The sequence below is a fragment of the Salmo trutta genome, chromosome 13 (genome assembly GCF_901001165.1).
Source record: "Salmo trutta chromosome 13, fSalTru1.1, whole genome shotgun sequence".
Lineage (NCBI taxonomy): Eukaryota > Metazoa > Chordata > Actinopteri > Salmoniformes > Salmonidae > Salmo > Salmo trutta.
The window spans coordinates 59,620,878-59,640,036 of NC_042969.1; the positions used below are offsets into that span (position 1 = coordinate 59,620,878).

General features: G+C 43.3%; 1 protein-coding gene across 1 annotated transcript in view; it reads left to right on the forward strand.

Moving 5' to 3' along the window:
* LOC115206793 (uncharacterized) overlaps positions 1-19,159 on the forward strand; it is a 125,710-nt gene that overhangs the window by 16,051 nt on the left and 90,500 nt on the right. Inside the window, exons 3-5 of the mRNA XM_029773988.1 lie at positions 344-411; positions 527-613; positions 3,407-3,554. Coding sequence (XP_029629848.1) covers positions 344-411; positions 527-613; positions 3,407-3,554 — 303 coding nt within the window. The remainder of the gene's footprint in view (positions 1-343; positions 412-526; positions 614-3,406; positions 3,555-19,159) is intronic.

Sequence of the window (19,159 nt, forward strand, 5' to 3'; positions counted from 1 at the left end):
TGCAAATGTGTGTGTGACTGTGTGTTTTGACCCGGCGTCCTCTCCTGAATAGTCTACACAGATATCGTCCTTTCTGCACTGCTATCTTCTTGGTCATTATCGAAATGTCTGCATTATCATTCCGGCAAGAAAACACATTGAGAGAATACAAGTCTCAGTAAGCAGACAGAATAGAGCGTCTCCCTCCGTGCTCCTCCAGACAGTGTGAGTGGGTGGTAGTAACATTACAGACGGTCTAACACCAGGACAGAGTTATGACTGAATCTTGCAGGAGCATTTTCATCTTCCCTCTTATCCTCCATTCAAGAAGAAAATGCTCATGTCTTTCTGTGATCCCATGTAGGAGGAAGAGAAGAGGTACCATCGCTTCTGCAACCATGGTGGAGGACAACAAATGCTTAAGATGGAGAGGTATAAAACACTTAACCAACCGTCTACTCGACACAGCAGTGAATGTTATTTTCAAGTGCCTTAACACTGTAGGCTTCCCTGGCCCTGACTGTTCTTCCACTGTGTATCACTGTAGAAATGTTTACCTGAGGAGTGAGGAAGAGGATGCCAACAGTCCTCGTTCCCTTGAGCAGCAGCGCTACTGGGAGACCAAGGCCATTGTGTGAGTACCACCTGTAGTACAGTACTCTGTTTAATACACACCACCAGAAGGGGGCACTGTGGCGAGAGAGACTGGTGGCAGTGGAACGCCTGTAAATGGGGGAAGTGTTTGTAAATGGGTTTTTCCTTGTATTCCTCCTTGTATGTAATAGTTTGTGTTATGTGTGTGAGTGTATGTGTGTACATGCGCCCCTGTGTATGATCAGGTTTGTCCCCCTCTCCCCTCTGTCATTGTGTATGCCTGTCGCCCATCCATTCCCAGGTGTGTTGTTGTGGTTGTAGTGGTGATGTCATCAATCCCAACATGGCCTTAAACCAATTCACCCACTGATTGGCTTTCTACGGCAGGGTCAGAGTTCAACAGTGTCTGTGTGAAGCCAAAGCCTACCTTTAACACCATTTGAGAGGAACATGAACCCAACCTTTATAGCTGTAGTTATAGGGGGTCAGTTATCGCCCCAGGTTGCCTGCTCTGGAAGGACTAGGAGGCTGGAGTAAACACATTTAGGAGGGAATGGATTGAGAGCGGGGGGGTATGGAGGGATAAAGTAAACACATTTGAAGAGGGTATGGAGGTAGAGAGAGGGATAGAGGGAGGAAGGTGGACAGAACAAGGGATAGTAAATTAGTTGGAGGGTGTATGGGTGGTGGAATGGAGGGGGGGTATAGAAAAGTGAGGGAGGTGGGCAGAGGAAACCTATTGGTTTTGAAGCGGTGGGTTATGGCTTAATTCAATTTGTTCCATTTGGCTCAGCTGGCTCCCTGCTCCGCTGAAGGTGAATGTGTTTCTCCATCGTGTAATTGATCCTACACATCACCCTGGACCCTGGAGCTGGGGGTAGTGGAAATGGAGAGAGGGATAGAGGAGAGAGGGAAGAGAGAAAGAAAGAGAGAGAGATGAAGTGTGGGAGAGGGAGAGAAAGAGAAAAATGCAATATGCCACGCTATGATGTGGTTATCAAACCTCTCTCCACTCTCCAGGGGGAATCACTGTATACACGGGCAGTGATATGACCCCTAGAACCAGCAGACACACTGTCCTCACTCTATCATGGGCGCCATTCCCCCTTAACCAACGTTAAACTTACTCTGTTGTATCTTGTGTTTTAATCTGGAAGGGCATCACTTAAGGGCTGTGTAGAAATGCCCAGGAGATTTCTTCTATGTATGTCCATGGCGGTTGGTGCCGTTTAAGATCAGGGAGGACAATGCATTTTTTTCATGAGCATGGCCTTATTTCTATTATAGCATATTGGATGACTGTCATTCATATTCCATTCACCCAGCTCAATGTAACATTGATAGGTTTAGGCTACTATATGATACTTGAATTTGCCCTGTACCCATCATGAGGTTGCTACAACCTAGCCTACAAATGAACGTTTATAACGTAGGTGCACAGGTTGAGAGGCAAACTGGAGTAATCAAGGTGACAGACAGTGGCACATTCAGTACCACCTTGCACAATCTTGGCTCTCTCTCTTTCTCTCTATCTCGCTCTGCTGCTTCTCCTTAACATTTTAAGAAATAAATGTGTTCAAAACTATTCAACAATTTTTTCTGTCTTTGAGTCAACTACTCACCACATTTTATACACTGCAGTGCTAGCTGTAGCTTATGCTTTCAGTACTAGATTCATTCTCTGATCCTTTGATTGGATGGACAACATGTCAGCTCATGCAGCAAGAGCTCTGATAGGTTGGAGGACGTCCTCTGGAAGTCGTCATAGTTACTGTGTAAGTCTATGGAAGGCGGTGAGAACCATGAGTCTCTTAGGTTTTTTATTGAAGTCAGTGTACCCAGAAGAGGACGGAAACTAGCTGCCTTACGGGTACAACATAGTGTTACCCTACAGAGTGCTGTTGAGGCTACTGTAGCCCTTCATTTCAAAACAGTGTTTTAATCAGTTATTTGATGACATGTTAATATATTTAGTATACCGTAAATTCCGGACTATAAGCCGCAACTTTTTTCCCAGGCTTTGAACCTCGCGGCTTAAACAATGACGCGGCTAATATATGGATTTTTCCCGCTTTCAATTTTTTTTTCTCCAAAAAAACACATTCTGTGACGTGCTCAGTTTTTTGGTGGCATGAAGCTTTCATTAGACCAATGAAATTGCCGAACGGGTTAAGGTCAAACAACTTTTTTGTTTACTGTTTAGATTAAATCGAGCGCTCTCAAACTTCCCATCATTCTGATTACGGTAGTCATTTTGTCACCCGCATCATGGCAAAGACACGGAGAAATGCATATGATGCAGCTTTCAAGTTGAAGGTGATTGATCTGACTGTTGGAAAAGGAAATAGAGCTGCTGCACGGGAGCTTGGTCTTAATGAGTCGATGATAAGACGTTGGAAACAGCAGCGTGAGGAGTTGACTCAGTGCAAAAAGACAACTAAAGTTTACTGCTAATTTTTAATTTTTTGTTACAAGCCGTGTTTCGTTAAAGCCTATTTATTTTTGTTACAAGCCGTGTTTCGTTAAAGCCTGTGTAAAGTTCATTTGTTTCAATGTACCGGTAGGCACCTGCGGCTTATAGACATGTGCGGCTTATTTATGTTCAAAATAATATATATTTTTTTTAATTCGGTGGGTGCGGCTTATATTCAGGTGCGCTTAATAGTCCGGAAATGACGGTAGCTGTATCTTAAAAGGAGAACTTTTTTATGTTTAATGTCGACATTTTTCAGTTATTTCAATTCCAAAAACAACAGCAGTCAATCTCACATTTCAGTTCCAGATTTGACCACTCCTTATGTGTGATTTATATATATATGTTTTTTCTACCCAGAATTCAGCGGGCCTGGCGTGCCACCCTGTACCGCAAAGTGAGCTGGCAGGGGGACTGTGAGAACTGTATGCATCATCAGCTTGGGACGGAGTCACTGGAGCCCTACCAGACAGCCGTGATGGATGAGTTTGGCCAGGACCTCTCTCTGGTAAGACCAAGAGCTTCTGGTTGTATGAATGAGTAAGGTCGGTTGAGCTATCTCTGCAAACTATCTTGTGGGGCCAGCAGAGTTTAGTTGCATAAGTTCTAATGGAGAATAAAAACAGATGGATGGATGATTGAAGAGGAATTGTATTTACCTCTCAGAAAGCTAACGGATGAGGGCCTCAGCTGTTGGCGGCATGAGGAAAAGGAGGGTGGATGGATGGATGGATGGAGGGAGGGAGGGATGGAGGGAATAAGGAAGTACGTGTCCGTCTGGGGCACGGCGGGGGTGGTGGCGGCGTAGGATGTGATGAGTGTTGGCGAGGTGCCCAGATCCTTAATTAGACGTTAATTAGGTGAATTTGCAAAGTTGGTTGATTGATTAATGAAGTGCCTCTGCTCTTGTCCTCGCCCCGCTTCACCCCTAGAGAGAGTGGAGGGGAATTAAACAGTGCTCACAGGGCATGGCAGGAAAATAAAAGGACAGGGAGGAAAAATGACATCATGGTCTGCAGATCAACAGAGGAAAGGAATAAAGCAAAAAGGGTTTAGAAAAGGGTAGGCAGAGATAGAGGGATTGTCATGGAAACCAAACAAAGCTCAAATAGAATGAAGGGTTAAGAGAAGGATTAAGAATGTGAAATATGGACAAGGGGAAAGAGGGAAGGGGATAGAGGGAGCCACACGTTAGATATAGATTGGACATACTGTACAGATGGACAGAAATGACCACAATCAACAGAGAGGGGAACCTTTCATTGCGAAAGTTATTGAGAAAGTTTGTTAGCCTGAAACTTAAGAAAGTCTCTTTCTGCTGGGCTAGCACAGAAGTGTTGTTGTCATTTGTCCTGTTTATTTCTGCTTGGCTAGAGATGGTACACAACAATAATTAGTCTGCAACTGTTCACACACATACACACACGTGTGTGTGTGTGTGTGTGTGTGTGTTTGTGTGTGTGTGTGTCTGTATCTGAATGTGTGTATAAGTGTGTGTGTGTGTGTGTGTGTGTGTGTGTGTGTGTGTGTGTGTGTGTGTGTGTGTGTGTGTGTGTGTGTGTGTGTGTGTGTGTGTGTGTGTCCTATGAGACACTGTGAGGCAGCAGATGGGCCGTGTCTCCTGTTGGAGGCCTCCAGTAGTCTTGGAAGTGTTGTGTCGTTCTAGTCTGTTTGTTCTGGATGAGGAGGTTTGTTCTTCATTAGTACACAAGCAGATGTAATATAACATCCCCTTCATTAGAGAGAGGTAGAACAACTGTAGCTGAATAATGACACAACCATTTTCTCTCTATGGCACTGTTCTTCCCTGGCTGTTTGGGGGGTGGGGATCCCTGTCCCTCCCTCCCTCCCTCCCTCCGCTATACCCCCCCCCCTCTCTGGGTGTGTCTGTGGTGCTATCTGAAAGACTCATCCATCACAGAGAGGCCAACACTGCAGTGTGTGTGTGTGTGTGTGTGTGTGTGTGTGTGTGTGTGTGTGTGTGTGTGTGTGTGTGTGTGTGTGTGTGTGTGTGTGTGTGTGTGTTTATATGAGCCCTGATTCCTAAGGGAACTTGCCACTGGCCTGGAGAGAAGGGGATGGGAAGGTAGGGCTTCTAACATACATAATGCATTATATAGTACATGGAGCAGGGATACAGAATAACACACACACATTGATAAAAGGTCCAAATAGAACAACAGAAAGGCAATAGATACTGTAGATACTATAGAGAAACTCAAGCATAAATCACCAATAGCTACCGTAGTTAATTATTATCATAATAGGCACACCTAGACACACAATGTTTCTCAGAACCTTGGCATTTGGAGATGTCAAGGTTTCTCCTCTTGATCTATATACTGTATTGGTGTGTGGAGTGTGCACACTCATCCCAGCCCCTATGTATTATTTACAGTCCTAACGGGGCCAGCTATCTGATAGTAAATCAATGGGTTTACCATGGAGGTGCTGCTGTGATGGCTAGCCTATGGGCATCCCTGCTGCTGACTGCTCTGCCTACAAGGGATCACCCTCTCTGACATACACACGCACGCACACACTCAGATAAAATAAAGTTAAAGCTATTGTGGGCTGGGTTATATTGTGGGCTGAGTTATATTCAGCATGTGGATTTTTACACACTCAATATGTGACATTACTGACAATGTCACAATGTTTGCGGTGTCCGTAAAAAGCTGCCGTGTGTGTGTGTGTGTGTGTGTGTGTGGAGGGCAGCGAGAGCAGGGATCAATGTTTGAGTAAGCATTTCTGCAGTATGTGTGGGAGATCACTCTCTCATCTTTCAGATCCCAGCGTCTAAGGGAGTGAAGGCTTCTTTTTCTCTCCCTCCTGTCATCCCTCGCTCCTCAACACACACACACGCACACACACACACACATTATACTCCCATCTCTGCAGACAGACATGAACAGATGACTAGTTTTATTGGTGTCAGTTGAAGGCACATTTTACAGGATGAGTAAGTCATTTCAGAAGCTAGCAGATCCATCACTTACCAACAACAGCTGCAAATCCCAATAAAACTCCATCCCATTTTGAAGTTCACTTTCCTTGCTTTGTCTAACCACGCGATCATGAATATAGAAAATACGTTTTGTGGGTCAGAGTGTATTGCTCATTTAGTTTCATAGCACAAACGTTTGCTAGCAAGTTTCTCCTGACCAGGCAACTGCAGGGGGGTTGCCTACAACACGTGCCTCGGAGGGAGGAAACGTCTGCATCGTGCAACCAATGCCCATTATTCAACGCTAGGTTCAGACAGTACAGCAAGCACGACAGCTGAAAGTGCTTAGATTATTTTTTATGTCAGCTAATAGGGAGAAGAATCTAAATGATGGCATTCACTAATCATAAATCATTTTCATATAACAGAAAGGTGAGTACATTTGTGAACAAAATTCTAACTTAAATGTATATACCCTTGGTCTGGAGTAGGCATTGAACTCATTTAAGGCCAGGTACCACAGGCTGCAATGACATCACAGCATCTACCTATCAATTTTGAGATTTGTTGGTATTTTGGTCCATTAATATTTTCAAAAAATAAACATAAAAATGTCACATTTTCTTTTCTTTAGTTTATCATAGTCTACTACCGTCATGAACATTTTAATGAATTTTAGGCACTTTAAAATGGACATACAGTACAAGTCAAAAGTTTGGACACACCTACTCATTCAAGGGTTTTTCTTAATTTGTACTATTTTATACATTGTAGAATAATAGTGAAGACATCAAAATTATCAAATAACACATATGGAATCATGTAGTAACCAAAAAAGTGTTAAACAAATCAAAATATATTTTAGATTTTAGATTCTTCAAAGTAACCACCCTTTGCCTTGATGACAAGCTTTGCCCTCTCTTGGCATTTTCTCAACCAGCTTCACGAGGAATGCTTTTCCAACAGTCTTGAAGGAGTTCCAACAATTGTGACTCATTTCAGGAAACTAGGCGTATGTCACGGTTCACTACTTCACAGGAGAGCCACTTGACCATAAACCATTTTCTGGCAGAAATGCCTTCTGGAACATGTAAACTTTCATGTGCCTTAATAACAGACTTGTATGCCGTCTGTAAATTCAAATAAAATTGTTAAATTACGAGCCTAGTTGGCTCGCTAGCTAACATTACGTGTATGATCTTATTATGCGTATCTCAGAGCCATTTGCTTGGCTAGTTATAGCCTAATGTTAGCTAGCTAACAGTTAACCTGGTTGGTTGGCTACCTGCAGATTCATGCAGGGTAGTAACGTCATGAGTTGGGATTATGGTTCATTGTTTAGCCAACTAGCTACATGTCTTAACAAAAGACTCCACTATGCAGGTAACCATTTCAAAAGAATGTTACTGCGACAACTGTTGTTAGACGTAGCTGGTAAATTCACAGAATAACTGACGAATTTACGAATGCTCAACACCAATTGAATATGTCGAGTGTTTGTGGAGGCCAGGACATCTGATGCAGCACTCCATCACTCTCCTTGGTCAAATAGCCCTTACACAGCCTGGAGGTGTGTTTTGGGTCATTGTCCTGTTGAAAAACAATTGATAGTTCCACTAAGAGCAAACCAGATGGGATGGCGTTTCACGGCAAAATGCTGTGATAGCCATGCTGGTTAAGTGTGCCTTGATTTCTAAATAAATCGCTGACAGTGTCACCAGCAAAGCACCCCCACACCATCACTCCTCCTCCAAGCTTCACAGTGGGAGCCACACATGCGGAGATCACCCATTCACCTACTCTGTGTCTCACAAAGACACAGCGGTCGGAAACAAAAATCTCAAATTTGGACTCATCAGACCAAAGGACAGATTTCCACCGGTCTAATTTACATTTACATTTAAGTCATTTAGCAGACGCTCTTATCCAGAGCGACTTACAAATTGGACTAATGTCCATTGCTTGTGTTTCTTGGCCCAAGCAAGTCTCTTCTTCTTATTGGTGTCCTTTAGTAGTTGTTTCTCTGCAGCAATTCGACCATGAAGGCCTGATTCACGTAATCTCCTCTGACAGTTGATGTTGAGATGTATCTGTTACTTGAACTCTGTGAAGCATTTATTTGGGCTTCAATCTGAGGTGCAGTTAACTCTAATGAACGTATCTGTAAGGGCTGTCTGAAGAGAGAGTGGACCAAAACACAGCGGAGTTAGTGTTCATCATATTTAATTATAAAATGGAACACTATACAAATACAAAATAAGAAACTGACAGCCACCAGTCCTGACAGGTGAAACACTGAACAGAAACAATTACCCACAAAACCCCAACGGAAAAACATGCACTTATGTGTGACTCCCAATCAACAACAACGAACTTCAGCTGTGCCTGACTGGGAGTCACACACGGCCCAAAACAAAGAAATACAAAAAACCTAGAAAAAGAACATAGAACGCCCACCCAATGTAACACCCTGGCCTAACCAAAATAAAGAACAAAAAACCCCTCTCTATGGCCAGGGCGTTACAGTATCCTATGCAGCAGAGATAATTCTGGGTTTTCCTTTCCTGTGGCGGTCCTCATGAGAGCCAGTTTCATCATAGAGCTTGATGGTTTTTGCGACTGCACATGAAGAAACTTTCAAAGTTCTTGAAATTTTCCCGATTTACTTATCTTCATGTCTTTCTTTTTGCTTATTTGAGCTATTCTTGCCATAATATGGACGTGGTATTTTACCAAATAGGGCTTTCTTCTGTATAACAACCCTACCAACACAACTGATTGGCTCAAACGCATTAAGATGGAAAGAAATTCCACTAATTAACTTTTAACAAGGCACACATGTTAATTGAAGTGCATTCCAGATGACTACCTCATGAAGCTGGTTGAGAGAATGCCAAAAGTGTGCAAAGCTGTCATCAAGGCAAAGGGTGGCAACTTGGAAGAATCTCAAATATAAAATATATTTTGATTTGTTTAACACTTTTTTAGTTACTACATGATACCATATGTGTTATTTCATAGTTTTGATGTCTTCGCTATTATTCTACACTGTAGAAAAACCCTTGAATGAGTAGCTGGGTTCAAACTTTTGACTGGTATTGTACATCAATAATTTCCAAGCTCACTATTGAATTAAACATAATTGAAAAGCCCATTTCATAGAGAGTGTTACAAACTGGACTATATTTAGTAACTTACTTTGAAGAGATGGTGGTTAGGTTTAAATAGCCGTTTGACGTCTAATCGGCGTTTGGTAGGCTAATTTCCCATAAGTCAGACTCTTCCCACACACCAACACATTTTTCTCAGCTTCAGACCAAATTGTGTGTGGTTGTGCTTAGATATATTCTCCAGACTTACCCAGAGGGAATTGTTGATATGTTGTACATTTTTTATTCTAGATAACATTTTCTTTGGAAAGAAATGCACAAAAAATATATTTTGTATTTTACAGATAGAAAGATTAAACAAGTATTTATCCACAATCTGCTCTGTACAAGTCCTGTCCTGGAGTGTCTTAACAAAATTCAACCAAAATATTTAAGCTGACTTCATCCAGTGTCCAGAAAATTATATTTGTGTCTACATTCAAGTGGTAAAAGTTGATTGTGATATGATTAAGAGAAAACAATTCCCTATTTGGGTGTGGTGCCTGGACTCTAGCTATTTGCCTATTAGCTTATTTACTGTCAAGACAAGCCCAGCGTCTCACTAGCTTTCTGGGCTGTTTCTCACGTTTGTATCCTTTGGACGAATTGAGATGGTGCACATAAAGTAAAGTCTCACATACAGACATTTGTGAACACACACTCATGCACGCGCACACACACATACACACTCTCTTAAGGTGTATAAAGTGATGCTCCAAATTAGCCATTGATTTTGTGAGAAACCATTGAGGGTTGCTGGGAGATTTATCATGGGCATATGGTAGCGCGAGCAGAGGAGTCATATTTCTCAGGGAGATGAGGAGGAACAGATGGAAAAAAGGGATGGAGGCAGGAGGTCAGAGTTCTGGTATGATATGGAGGATATGTGTGATTATAAGTCTAATAATACTGCTGTATTTAGAGGCTCTGGGGTCTTGTCGTAGAGGCAGAGATGTACAGTAGTGTGTGTGTGTGTGTGTGTGTGTGTCCCAGTTTTGCTCCATCACTAACCTATCCCACCTATTCTGAAGATTTATGTATACTATTACAGCTCAGGACCAACACACACACACACTGGCACACTCGCAGACATACACACACACTCACACTCACACACGTGGGCGTGGTTAATGTCGGGTATCCGACGGAAACAGAGACAACATTTAGCTGTTTTTAAGCTAATTTCTTCAATTCTACACATTTCACCATGGGGCGGAGTGAAATGGTTTCAGTTTTAAAACAAATTTCCTGCATTCATTTTGTTTTGCCATGGGGTGAAAGAAAATGTACAGTATTAAAGCTCATTTACTGTAATTCTATACATTTTACCAAGGCTCATGCCGTGTTCTTATGCTATCTGAATGACTCAAACTTCATCAAAATCAATGGGGGCCCCATGCTATGACATTTTTTAAATTTTAGATTCTCTCAGACTGTGTAGTTTTTATTTATGTGATTGTTAGTTCTCAAAGAGGATATTATTTAAAAAAATATATAGGTCCATTATCTTTTCTATATACTTTATATCTGGTTTTAATCGTTTACGTTTACATAGATTTTTTTGGACCATTCCGAAAATGATATATACTTATTTTATTATTTTTGGGGAGAGGGGCAGCAGTGCTGCTAAATTAATATAGTGGAAACACTGGTGGTAGAAAGTAAAGAGGAATAAGAGAGGGAAAAGAGAGTATCGGGAAAGAAGACGATGAGATGGTGCTGAAGACGGTCACTTTTCTATAATGTTAAAGGGCAATTCCACCACTTTTCAACCTCATATTTATTATGTCCAGCACCAAACCAGTGTCTACACGCTGTATGTGACAACAGCTTGTTTCTATGATCTGTGGTTGGAAAGTAAAGAATAAAAAATGCTTCTCTGTGTTTCAAAACCTGCTAAGTGTTTCTAACCAGAGGGAGGGTATTTTCTGGCTTCCCACGTCACCGTGAATCACCGTGAATCTCATTTGAAAATCCCTTTTTAGAAAATGCTTTCACTTTTGATGATCTCGTCAGGAAGAATGTTTGAACTTTATAAATGTTCTACCACCTTTAGAAACGGGCCGTTTTCTCATCCTGTGTGTAGACAGGATGAGATACTAATTAGGTTGAAAAGTGGCCTTTAATGGAGTGAATGTGTGTAGATGTATTCACGTGTTAAGCCTAACCGCTCTATACTCTGTAGTAGGCCGTAATTGTAAATATGAATTTGTTCTTAACTGACTTGCCTAGTTAAATAAAGGTAATATATATATACTTGATCATATTTTCAATGAAAGTAGATGTGCTTTAAGGTAGCCTGTACCATCCTTTGATTGGATATTGTGGTTTACGGCAGCCTGTGTTTTGATTGATTGATTGATTGATTGATTGATTGATTGATTGGATGCTGTTGTTTAGGAATAGGAAGCACTACTCCCTTCGCTCCTATTACCACCACACTCATAAACCAGCAATGACACACACACAGATTAACACATACATCTGATCAATAGAAATGCCCCACAACCAAGAGCAGCAGTAATATTTATTTGTTAATTTTTTTATTACCTTTATTTAACTAGGCAAGTCTTATTTTACAATGACGGCCTACCCCGGCCAAACCCTCCCCTAACCCGGACGATGCTGGGCCAATTGCGCGCCACCCTATGGGACTCCCGATCACGGCCGGTTGTGATACAGCCCGGGATCGAACCAGGGCCTGTAGTGACGCATCTAGCACTGAGATGCAGTGCCTTAGACCGCTGCGCCACCGCATGCTCTGTTACCTGAGGCTGCACTATACTGTTCTACTACACCCTCCTCCTCCACACACACCTGCATGCACACACACACACACACACACACACACACACACACACACACACACACACACACACACACACACACACACACACACACACACACACACCAACACTGACATTCCACCCTCACTTTTCTACTCCCAATCACAATCCTCCTTCTCCTCCCCTCCTGTTCTGTGTGTCTCTGGGGCTGGGCAGACACATCAGAGCATTGGGGGTTAATTGTGTGTGAACCACATGGGTTTTCCCCCGTTTAGCCCATCTCCCACTCAGATCCACTGATACACTGGATACCTATAGCCAGAGAATCCTCTTCCATAATCAGATCCTTGGAGGGGGTGGAGAGAGAGAGAGTCCCTCTGGAGGAGTATACTCTCACTCCATTCTGAACCCCCTGTCCTTCTGCTCCCTCTCCTATTCATTCCCTCCCCTTGCCAGTATTACTGTCCATTAACCAAATCACAGAGATGGTCCTCTGTGTGTGTGTGTGTGTGTGTGTGTGTGTGTGTGTGTGTGTGTGTGTGTGTGTGTGTATATATATGTGTGTGTGTGTGTGTGTGTGTGTGTGTGTGTGTGTGTGTGTGTGTGTGTGTGTGTGTCTGTGTGTGTGTGTGTGTGTGTGTGTGTGTGTGTGTGTGTGTATATATGTGTGTGTGTGTGTGTGTGTGTGTGTGTGTGTGTGTGTGTGTGTGTGTGTGTGTGTGTGTGTGTGTGTGTGTGTATATATGTGTGTGTGTGTGTGTGTGTTTGACACTGCCCTGTATTAGAGGAGACAGAGAAGGCAGGAGGGAAGAGGCCTTTGGAGGACTGAAACGCCAGAGTGGAGAAATGAGGGAGAGATTCCCAAAGCAGAGAAAGAGGAGAAGAAAGAATGAGTAAATCTCTTATCGGGTAAAAGAACTAAAGAAAGAAGGCCCTTCCCTTCAATCTTGTGAATTTACATCTGTAGGACATGTTTATCTCGTCCAATCTACAGTAACACGGACCGCCCCCCTCCCCTGCAATGATGTAACCGTTGACCCTTCACCTTCCTGATGACCCCAATGCAGCACATCCTCTAAAAAGCATCAACACAGGAGTGGAAGAGAACAACGCTGTGACTGAGCTGTAACATTACAGTAGCCCTCAGGGCTGTGGAATGGTCTGTTCCCTTCTATAACACTGACAGTGGCACTGCATGCTGAGACATTCACGCTTTCTCTCTGCGCTCTCTGATATAGAACTAATATATTGTTTATTATGCATCAGTCTGTGCCTTCATAAACATTTCTGGAGCGGTCCCATTGATATAGACATATGCAGTTGTCCCCCCCTGTCTCTCTCTGTCTCTCTCTGTCTCTCTCTCCACTCTTTTACAGTAATGCCTTTATTCAGCCATTTAGCCTCGTTTAGGCCCATCCATAGAAAATTCTTGTCTCTATGGACCATTAGCGTGCCAGGAGGTGGGAGGTGATGAGCCAATCAATGCCTGTTTAGCTGGGGGGTAAAGAATGTCATAACACGTCTCTGGTAATGGACGTCTACAACACTGTAATAAAGAAGGGCAGCTTGAAGCATTTAATAAACACATTTTCTGGTCATTTGGAGGCCTTTTTACAAACAAACACATGCACACGTGTACACACACACACACACACACACACACACACACACACACTTTGAGATGCTAATGATGCCAATGAATGTTTAAGTTGCTGGTCTTGGTCTTTGTCTCTTTCAGGCCAGGTCTCCATCAAGCTACTTTACAGAGCGACTGCCTTTAAAAAGCAACAAATCCCTTTGAAAATGGCCTATGTGGCATCAAAACGAGTCAGAAACCACAAAGTGTAAATAAGATCATTTTGGTCATAAGGTCAGTCTCATCTAAGACGGAGTTTGGAACATTCGTGTGTCACAATGGGTAAAAGAAAGTTGGGTTTTGATTTGACGATGTCTATTTGCACGCTAACATGGGGTAAACAGCTGCGGGGATCGCTCTCTATCCAATAGCATAGACAGTGAGATAGACCTGCCCAGCATCTCTGACCTTGTTTACATAAGAGAACAATTAAAAAAAAAAATGAAACTGGAGAAATACTGCACCAAACATCTTAGTTAGATGTAAAACATCCTTGCCAAAAATCTAAAAATTAATTACAGATTTCTGGAGTTCTCTTAGATTAATTCTGGGAATTTTGAGGAAGTGAACTAGGCTTCCGCGTCCACGGTGTCTCATTGGGGTCCAACATCATTAACCAAACAACAAATCGCTCACGAAACACCTCCATGACTGAAATCTTGTTTTTCTAATGAGCAACAGAAAAGACACCTGCCAATCGCCGTGTTCAGTGACTCTTTAATCGACATTGTGTAAGTTAGGTTCATATGCGTGTGACCGTGTGTATGTGTGTTTGTGTGTACAGTATGCGTGTCTTAAAGTGAATTGGTGTGTGAAGGGGGATTTTCTGCTCTTTTAGTTAGTTTATTCTGTGTGATTCTTCCTCTCCAAGGCTCAGAGGGGAATGTGATCATCTCAGTGTGTGTGTGTGAGTGTGTGAGTGTGAGTGTGAGTGTGAGTGTGAGTGAGAGGGAGAGTGAGAGTGAGAGTGAGAGTGTGAGTGAGAGTGAGAGTGAGAGTGTGTGTGTGTGTGTGTGTGAGTGTGTGTGTACTCTAGCAGATAGGGAGATAAACTATACCACTGAAAGCCCTAGAGGAAGCATGGGAGGGAATCTCTCTCCAGCTCTCACACAAACACATTTGATCTTCATCCATCCTTCTATCTCTTCTTTTTGATGTATGAACAAGGGATGAAACAGAAGAGAGGTCATCCTCTCGTTTGCTATGTGTGATGAGTGTCTCATCTCTTCACCCTCCAAAGGAGAAAAGGAGCAATGAGAGATGAAGGGGTGGAGAGAGAAGAGAAATGATTTCTGATAACACTATGGACAGCCTACTAGCATGTTAATCTGTGTGTGTGTGTGTGTTTGTGTGTATGTGTGTGTGTGTATACGTGTGAGTGTGTGTGTGTGTGTGTGTGTGTGTGTGTGTGTGTGTGTGTGTGTGTGTGTGTGTGTGTGTGTGTGTGTGTGTGTGTGTGTGTGTGTACACGTGTGAGTGTGTGATATTTGTAATTGTGTGTTGAGGAATGACTTCTTAGCCAAGAGGAATGCCATTGCTTTGAAGTTGTGTGTGTATAATGGGCAGTGCGAGCTTTGAAGCCACTGTGAGATGAGGATATGTGGGTTGAAGTGGATAACATGGAAACGCACTTACTCTGTTTAGGAATTCTATTTGTGTGTATATTTTCACATGTGTATTTTCTCTCTGATGTACACTATGTGTTTAAAGTGGAACTGACAGCGTTTTAGCAACATGAAATCACCAGGAACAATATGCCGCTTTTTTTGTAAAGGTTTCTGACAAGCGAGCACTTAGATATGGTCATTTTCACGTTTTCATACTTTCATAGAATGTTTGGGAATGTCGTATAGTAAGGCATTTGTGAACATTCCGTGCGTTTAGACAATTAATAGACACTGCAGTAAATAAAACCTAATAAAAACATGTTGGTCTTGTCCAGGACAGGACTCTACACAGACAGGTGCACCATAGCCAATCAGAACTACAGTAGGCCTATATGCAAATAACTGAGAGATGCATGCTAACTGTGGATAACAGTTGTTCAAGTTCAGCATACTGTAGCAAGCTAGCAAAGCGATCACATTTCTTGCTAGCTAACCAAACGACACTGGCTCTCCGAAAAGACTTCGAAAGTCCATCACTATTGTATTGACTGTCACACCCTGATCTGTTTCACCTGTCTTGTGATTGTCTCCACCTCCTCCAGGTGTAACTTATTATCCCTGGTGTATATATCCTTGTGTTTCCTGTCTCTCTGTGCCAGTTCGTCTTGTATGTTTTTCAAGCCAACCAGCGTTTTTCCCGTTCTCCTGCTTCTATTCTCTTTCGCTAGCCCTCCCGGTTTTTGACCCTTGCCTATTTTCTGGACTCCGTACCCGCCTGCCTGACCATTCTGCCTGCCCTGACCTCGAGCCTGCCTGCCACTCTGTACCTCCTGGACTCTCAACTGGTTTTGACCTTTTTCCTGTCCACGACCATTCTCTTGCCTACTCCTTTTGGATTGTTTAATAAATATTAAGACTCAAACCATCTGCCTCCCATGTCTGCATCTGGGTCTCGCCTTGTGCCCTTATTTTGACATTCTCAGCCTTAGTTACATTTGTATGTTTTTGTCCAAAATCTTGAAACTGAAATGCATCCTGAGTGGGCGGAGGCAGAAAACAATGGACCAGACCAGCTGGTAGCAATATTTTTTGGACTACCAAGATTTGTGTTGGGGAATTCTGCCAACAATGCCTTATTCTATGTCATGGAATTTTGAGTCAAATAGAACCTATTTTTAAAACCTGGTTGTCTAGCATTAACTGTGAATTGGACATTTTTGACTGATATTATGATTGTCTGTTTGTTTCATATCTGCAACAGTGGAGGCTGCTGAGGGGAGGGCGGCTCATAGTAATGGTTGGAACGGAGCAAATGGAATGGCATCAAACCATGTGTTCGATGTATTTATACCATTCCACTTATTATGCTCCAGCCATTACCAAGAGCCCGTCCTCCCCAATGAAGGTGCCACCAACCTCCTGTGATCTGCAAAGTAGTTAAAACGCTGTCAGTTCCACTTGAAATGGTGCAGTTAGGGTATGTTATCAATGTGTGATCCCCTCGTCTCTCTGTATCAGCTGAATCCTTTCCACCCAGGGCTATAATCACTCTACCTCTCTACACCATCAGCTGATCAATACAACTATCACCACAATAACCATCACCACACCCGCACCACACCTCCAGGGGACAGACAGGGGGAGGGGAGGGAAAGAAAGATTCTACAGGATAGGAGGACTGGGAAGTAGAGGAGAGAAAAGGAGAAGAAAGGAGAGAAAAGCGTGTTTAACCACTCCTCCTGCTATCCCTGTCTGGGATGTGTTAGCTGGTGTCCTCATGTAGAGTCCTAACTGGCTAGCAGCTCCATGATTCCCCATTATAAAGCACTATAAAATACCTCATCAAGATGTAATGGGTACAGGGACAGGCCCAAATAGTTCTGAGAGTTTTTAGCTACTGTCTGTTTACTTAACGGCCACTTAGACGCTGCTGTTCTACACCGATGGCCATGATGGTCTCTCTCTCTCTCTCTCTCTCTCTCTCTCTCTCTCTCTCTCTCTCTCTCTAGAGAGAGAAAGTGACAGTGTTAGAGAGGGTAAGAGAGAGAGAGAGGGACAGAGGGATGGTAGGGAGAGAGCGAAATATACCACACGAAAGAGGGAGAGACAGGGATAGATGTGTGTGGCAGCTCTGCTCTCTAAATCTATCTCTTTAGAACCTGAGTGAAGGCTAGCCTTTCTTTCTCTCTTTCCATCTATAAGGGTGTGTTTGTCCCTTAAGGCATCTACCTTCCTGTCCCCTCTCTCTCTTCCTCTCCATCATCTCCCTCTTCTCTCACCTGCTTACGTGAGCTCCCCTGGTAGGTGCCAATCCTCTGACTGGCTGCTTCCTTCGAGAGAGAGAGAGAGAGAGAGAGAGGAACACAATGAGAGTAACAAAGTGTGGGACAGAAGGAGAGGAAGCAGCAGCTGAATACATATTCGCACTGATTTCTGCACTCTGCAGGAGACCAGCATGCATCTGGTATTGTAATTTACACCTCCTTTAAGCTGCTTTTCTCTCTTTCTCGTTTCTCCTCCCTCTCTCTCGTTTCTCCTCCCTCTCTCCCTCTCTCTTACTATCCCAGTCTTTTGACTCCATCTCCCTGTCATGTCATTTGTCTGTTCATGGAGCAGAATGCCTTACATGCTGTGTCTTTTTCTTTCATACACTCCCTCTCTCAACCTCTCTCTTTTCTCTCAGTTTTTTTCTCTCACTTTATGCTAACATCTATTATGTGGTGAGATTTCAGGCAATGTGTGGAGTGTTTACTGTTGCAGTGTGCGTGTGGTTGTGTGTGTGTGTGTGTGTGTGTGTGTGTGTGTGTGTGTGTGTGTGTGTGTGTGTGTGTGTGTGCGTGTGCGTGTGTGTGTGTGTGTGTGTGTGTGTGTGTGTGTGTGTGTGTGTGTGTGTGTGTGTGTGTGTTGGCCTGGGGAACATGTCATTCTCTGTAGGATTATTTACAACTGCTTTTATTGTTACTGAAAAACCCTGGAATATGGATCAGCATTCTGACAGAGAGAGAGGGAGACAGATGGTGACGAGGAGGAGAGAAGGAGGTGTAGAGGAGAGACTAGAGGGCTATAGGGGACCGAGGAGAGGTGGGGGGGGGGGGGGTATGAGTGAGATGACAGGCTGATCTCTGAGAATAATGACTTGTTCTTCGCTCTGTTCTTTTCTCCTTCCTCTCTTCAATTGTCTCTCTTCATCCAATTGTCTCTCTTCATCTTCCATCTCGCTTCTCCTCTCCTTTGCACGTTTATTTATCTCTTTCTCTCCCTATCAGCTCTCCCCTGTACATAGCTGGGTTAAGTGGTTAATCAGATCTGTCATCTGATTGGTTGAGATTACGTTCTATCTGTGATGTCCTTAGGGAACCCATGGTTCATTCCCTAATTTCCCTAAGATAGAGGAAAGGAGAAATGGATGGAGGGAGAGACAGAGAGAGAGCGAGAGGGAGGGAGGGAATGAGGGAGGGGCATACAGAAGGTTAAACACTGTTTTGCTCCGTTTTCCACTGATTTAGTGGTAAAAAGGCAGCTCCAATTTGGCTGAAACGCTGGAGGAATTTCAATATTGTAGTAGAGGCTAGAAAGAGAGACTGGGTGAGAGAGAGAGAAACAGGGTGAGAGAGAGAGAGACAGGGTGAGAGAGAGAGAGAGAGACAGGGTGAGAGAGAGACAGGGTGAGAGAGAGACGGGGTGAGAGAGAGAGAAGCGAGGTAAATGTGCATGTGTTCTGTATAATTGCTCTGTACCACTGTCCCCCCTCTCTCTCTTTCCCTCTCTCTCTCTTTCCCTCTCTCTCTCTTTCCTTCTCTCTATTTCCTTCTCCCTTCCTCTCTATTTTTCTCTCTCTCACTCTCTCTCTCTCCCTCTCCCCTCTCTCTCCCCTCTCTCTCTCTCTCTCCCTCCCTCTCTCTCTCTCTCTCTCTCTCTCTCTCTCTCTCTCTCAGCATGATGACCGTTAATTGCTTTGTCTGTCATCTGAAAAATTAATTAAACACTT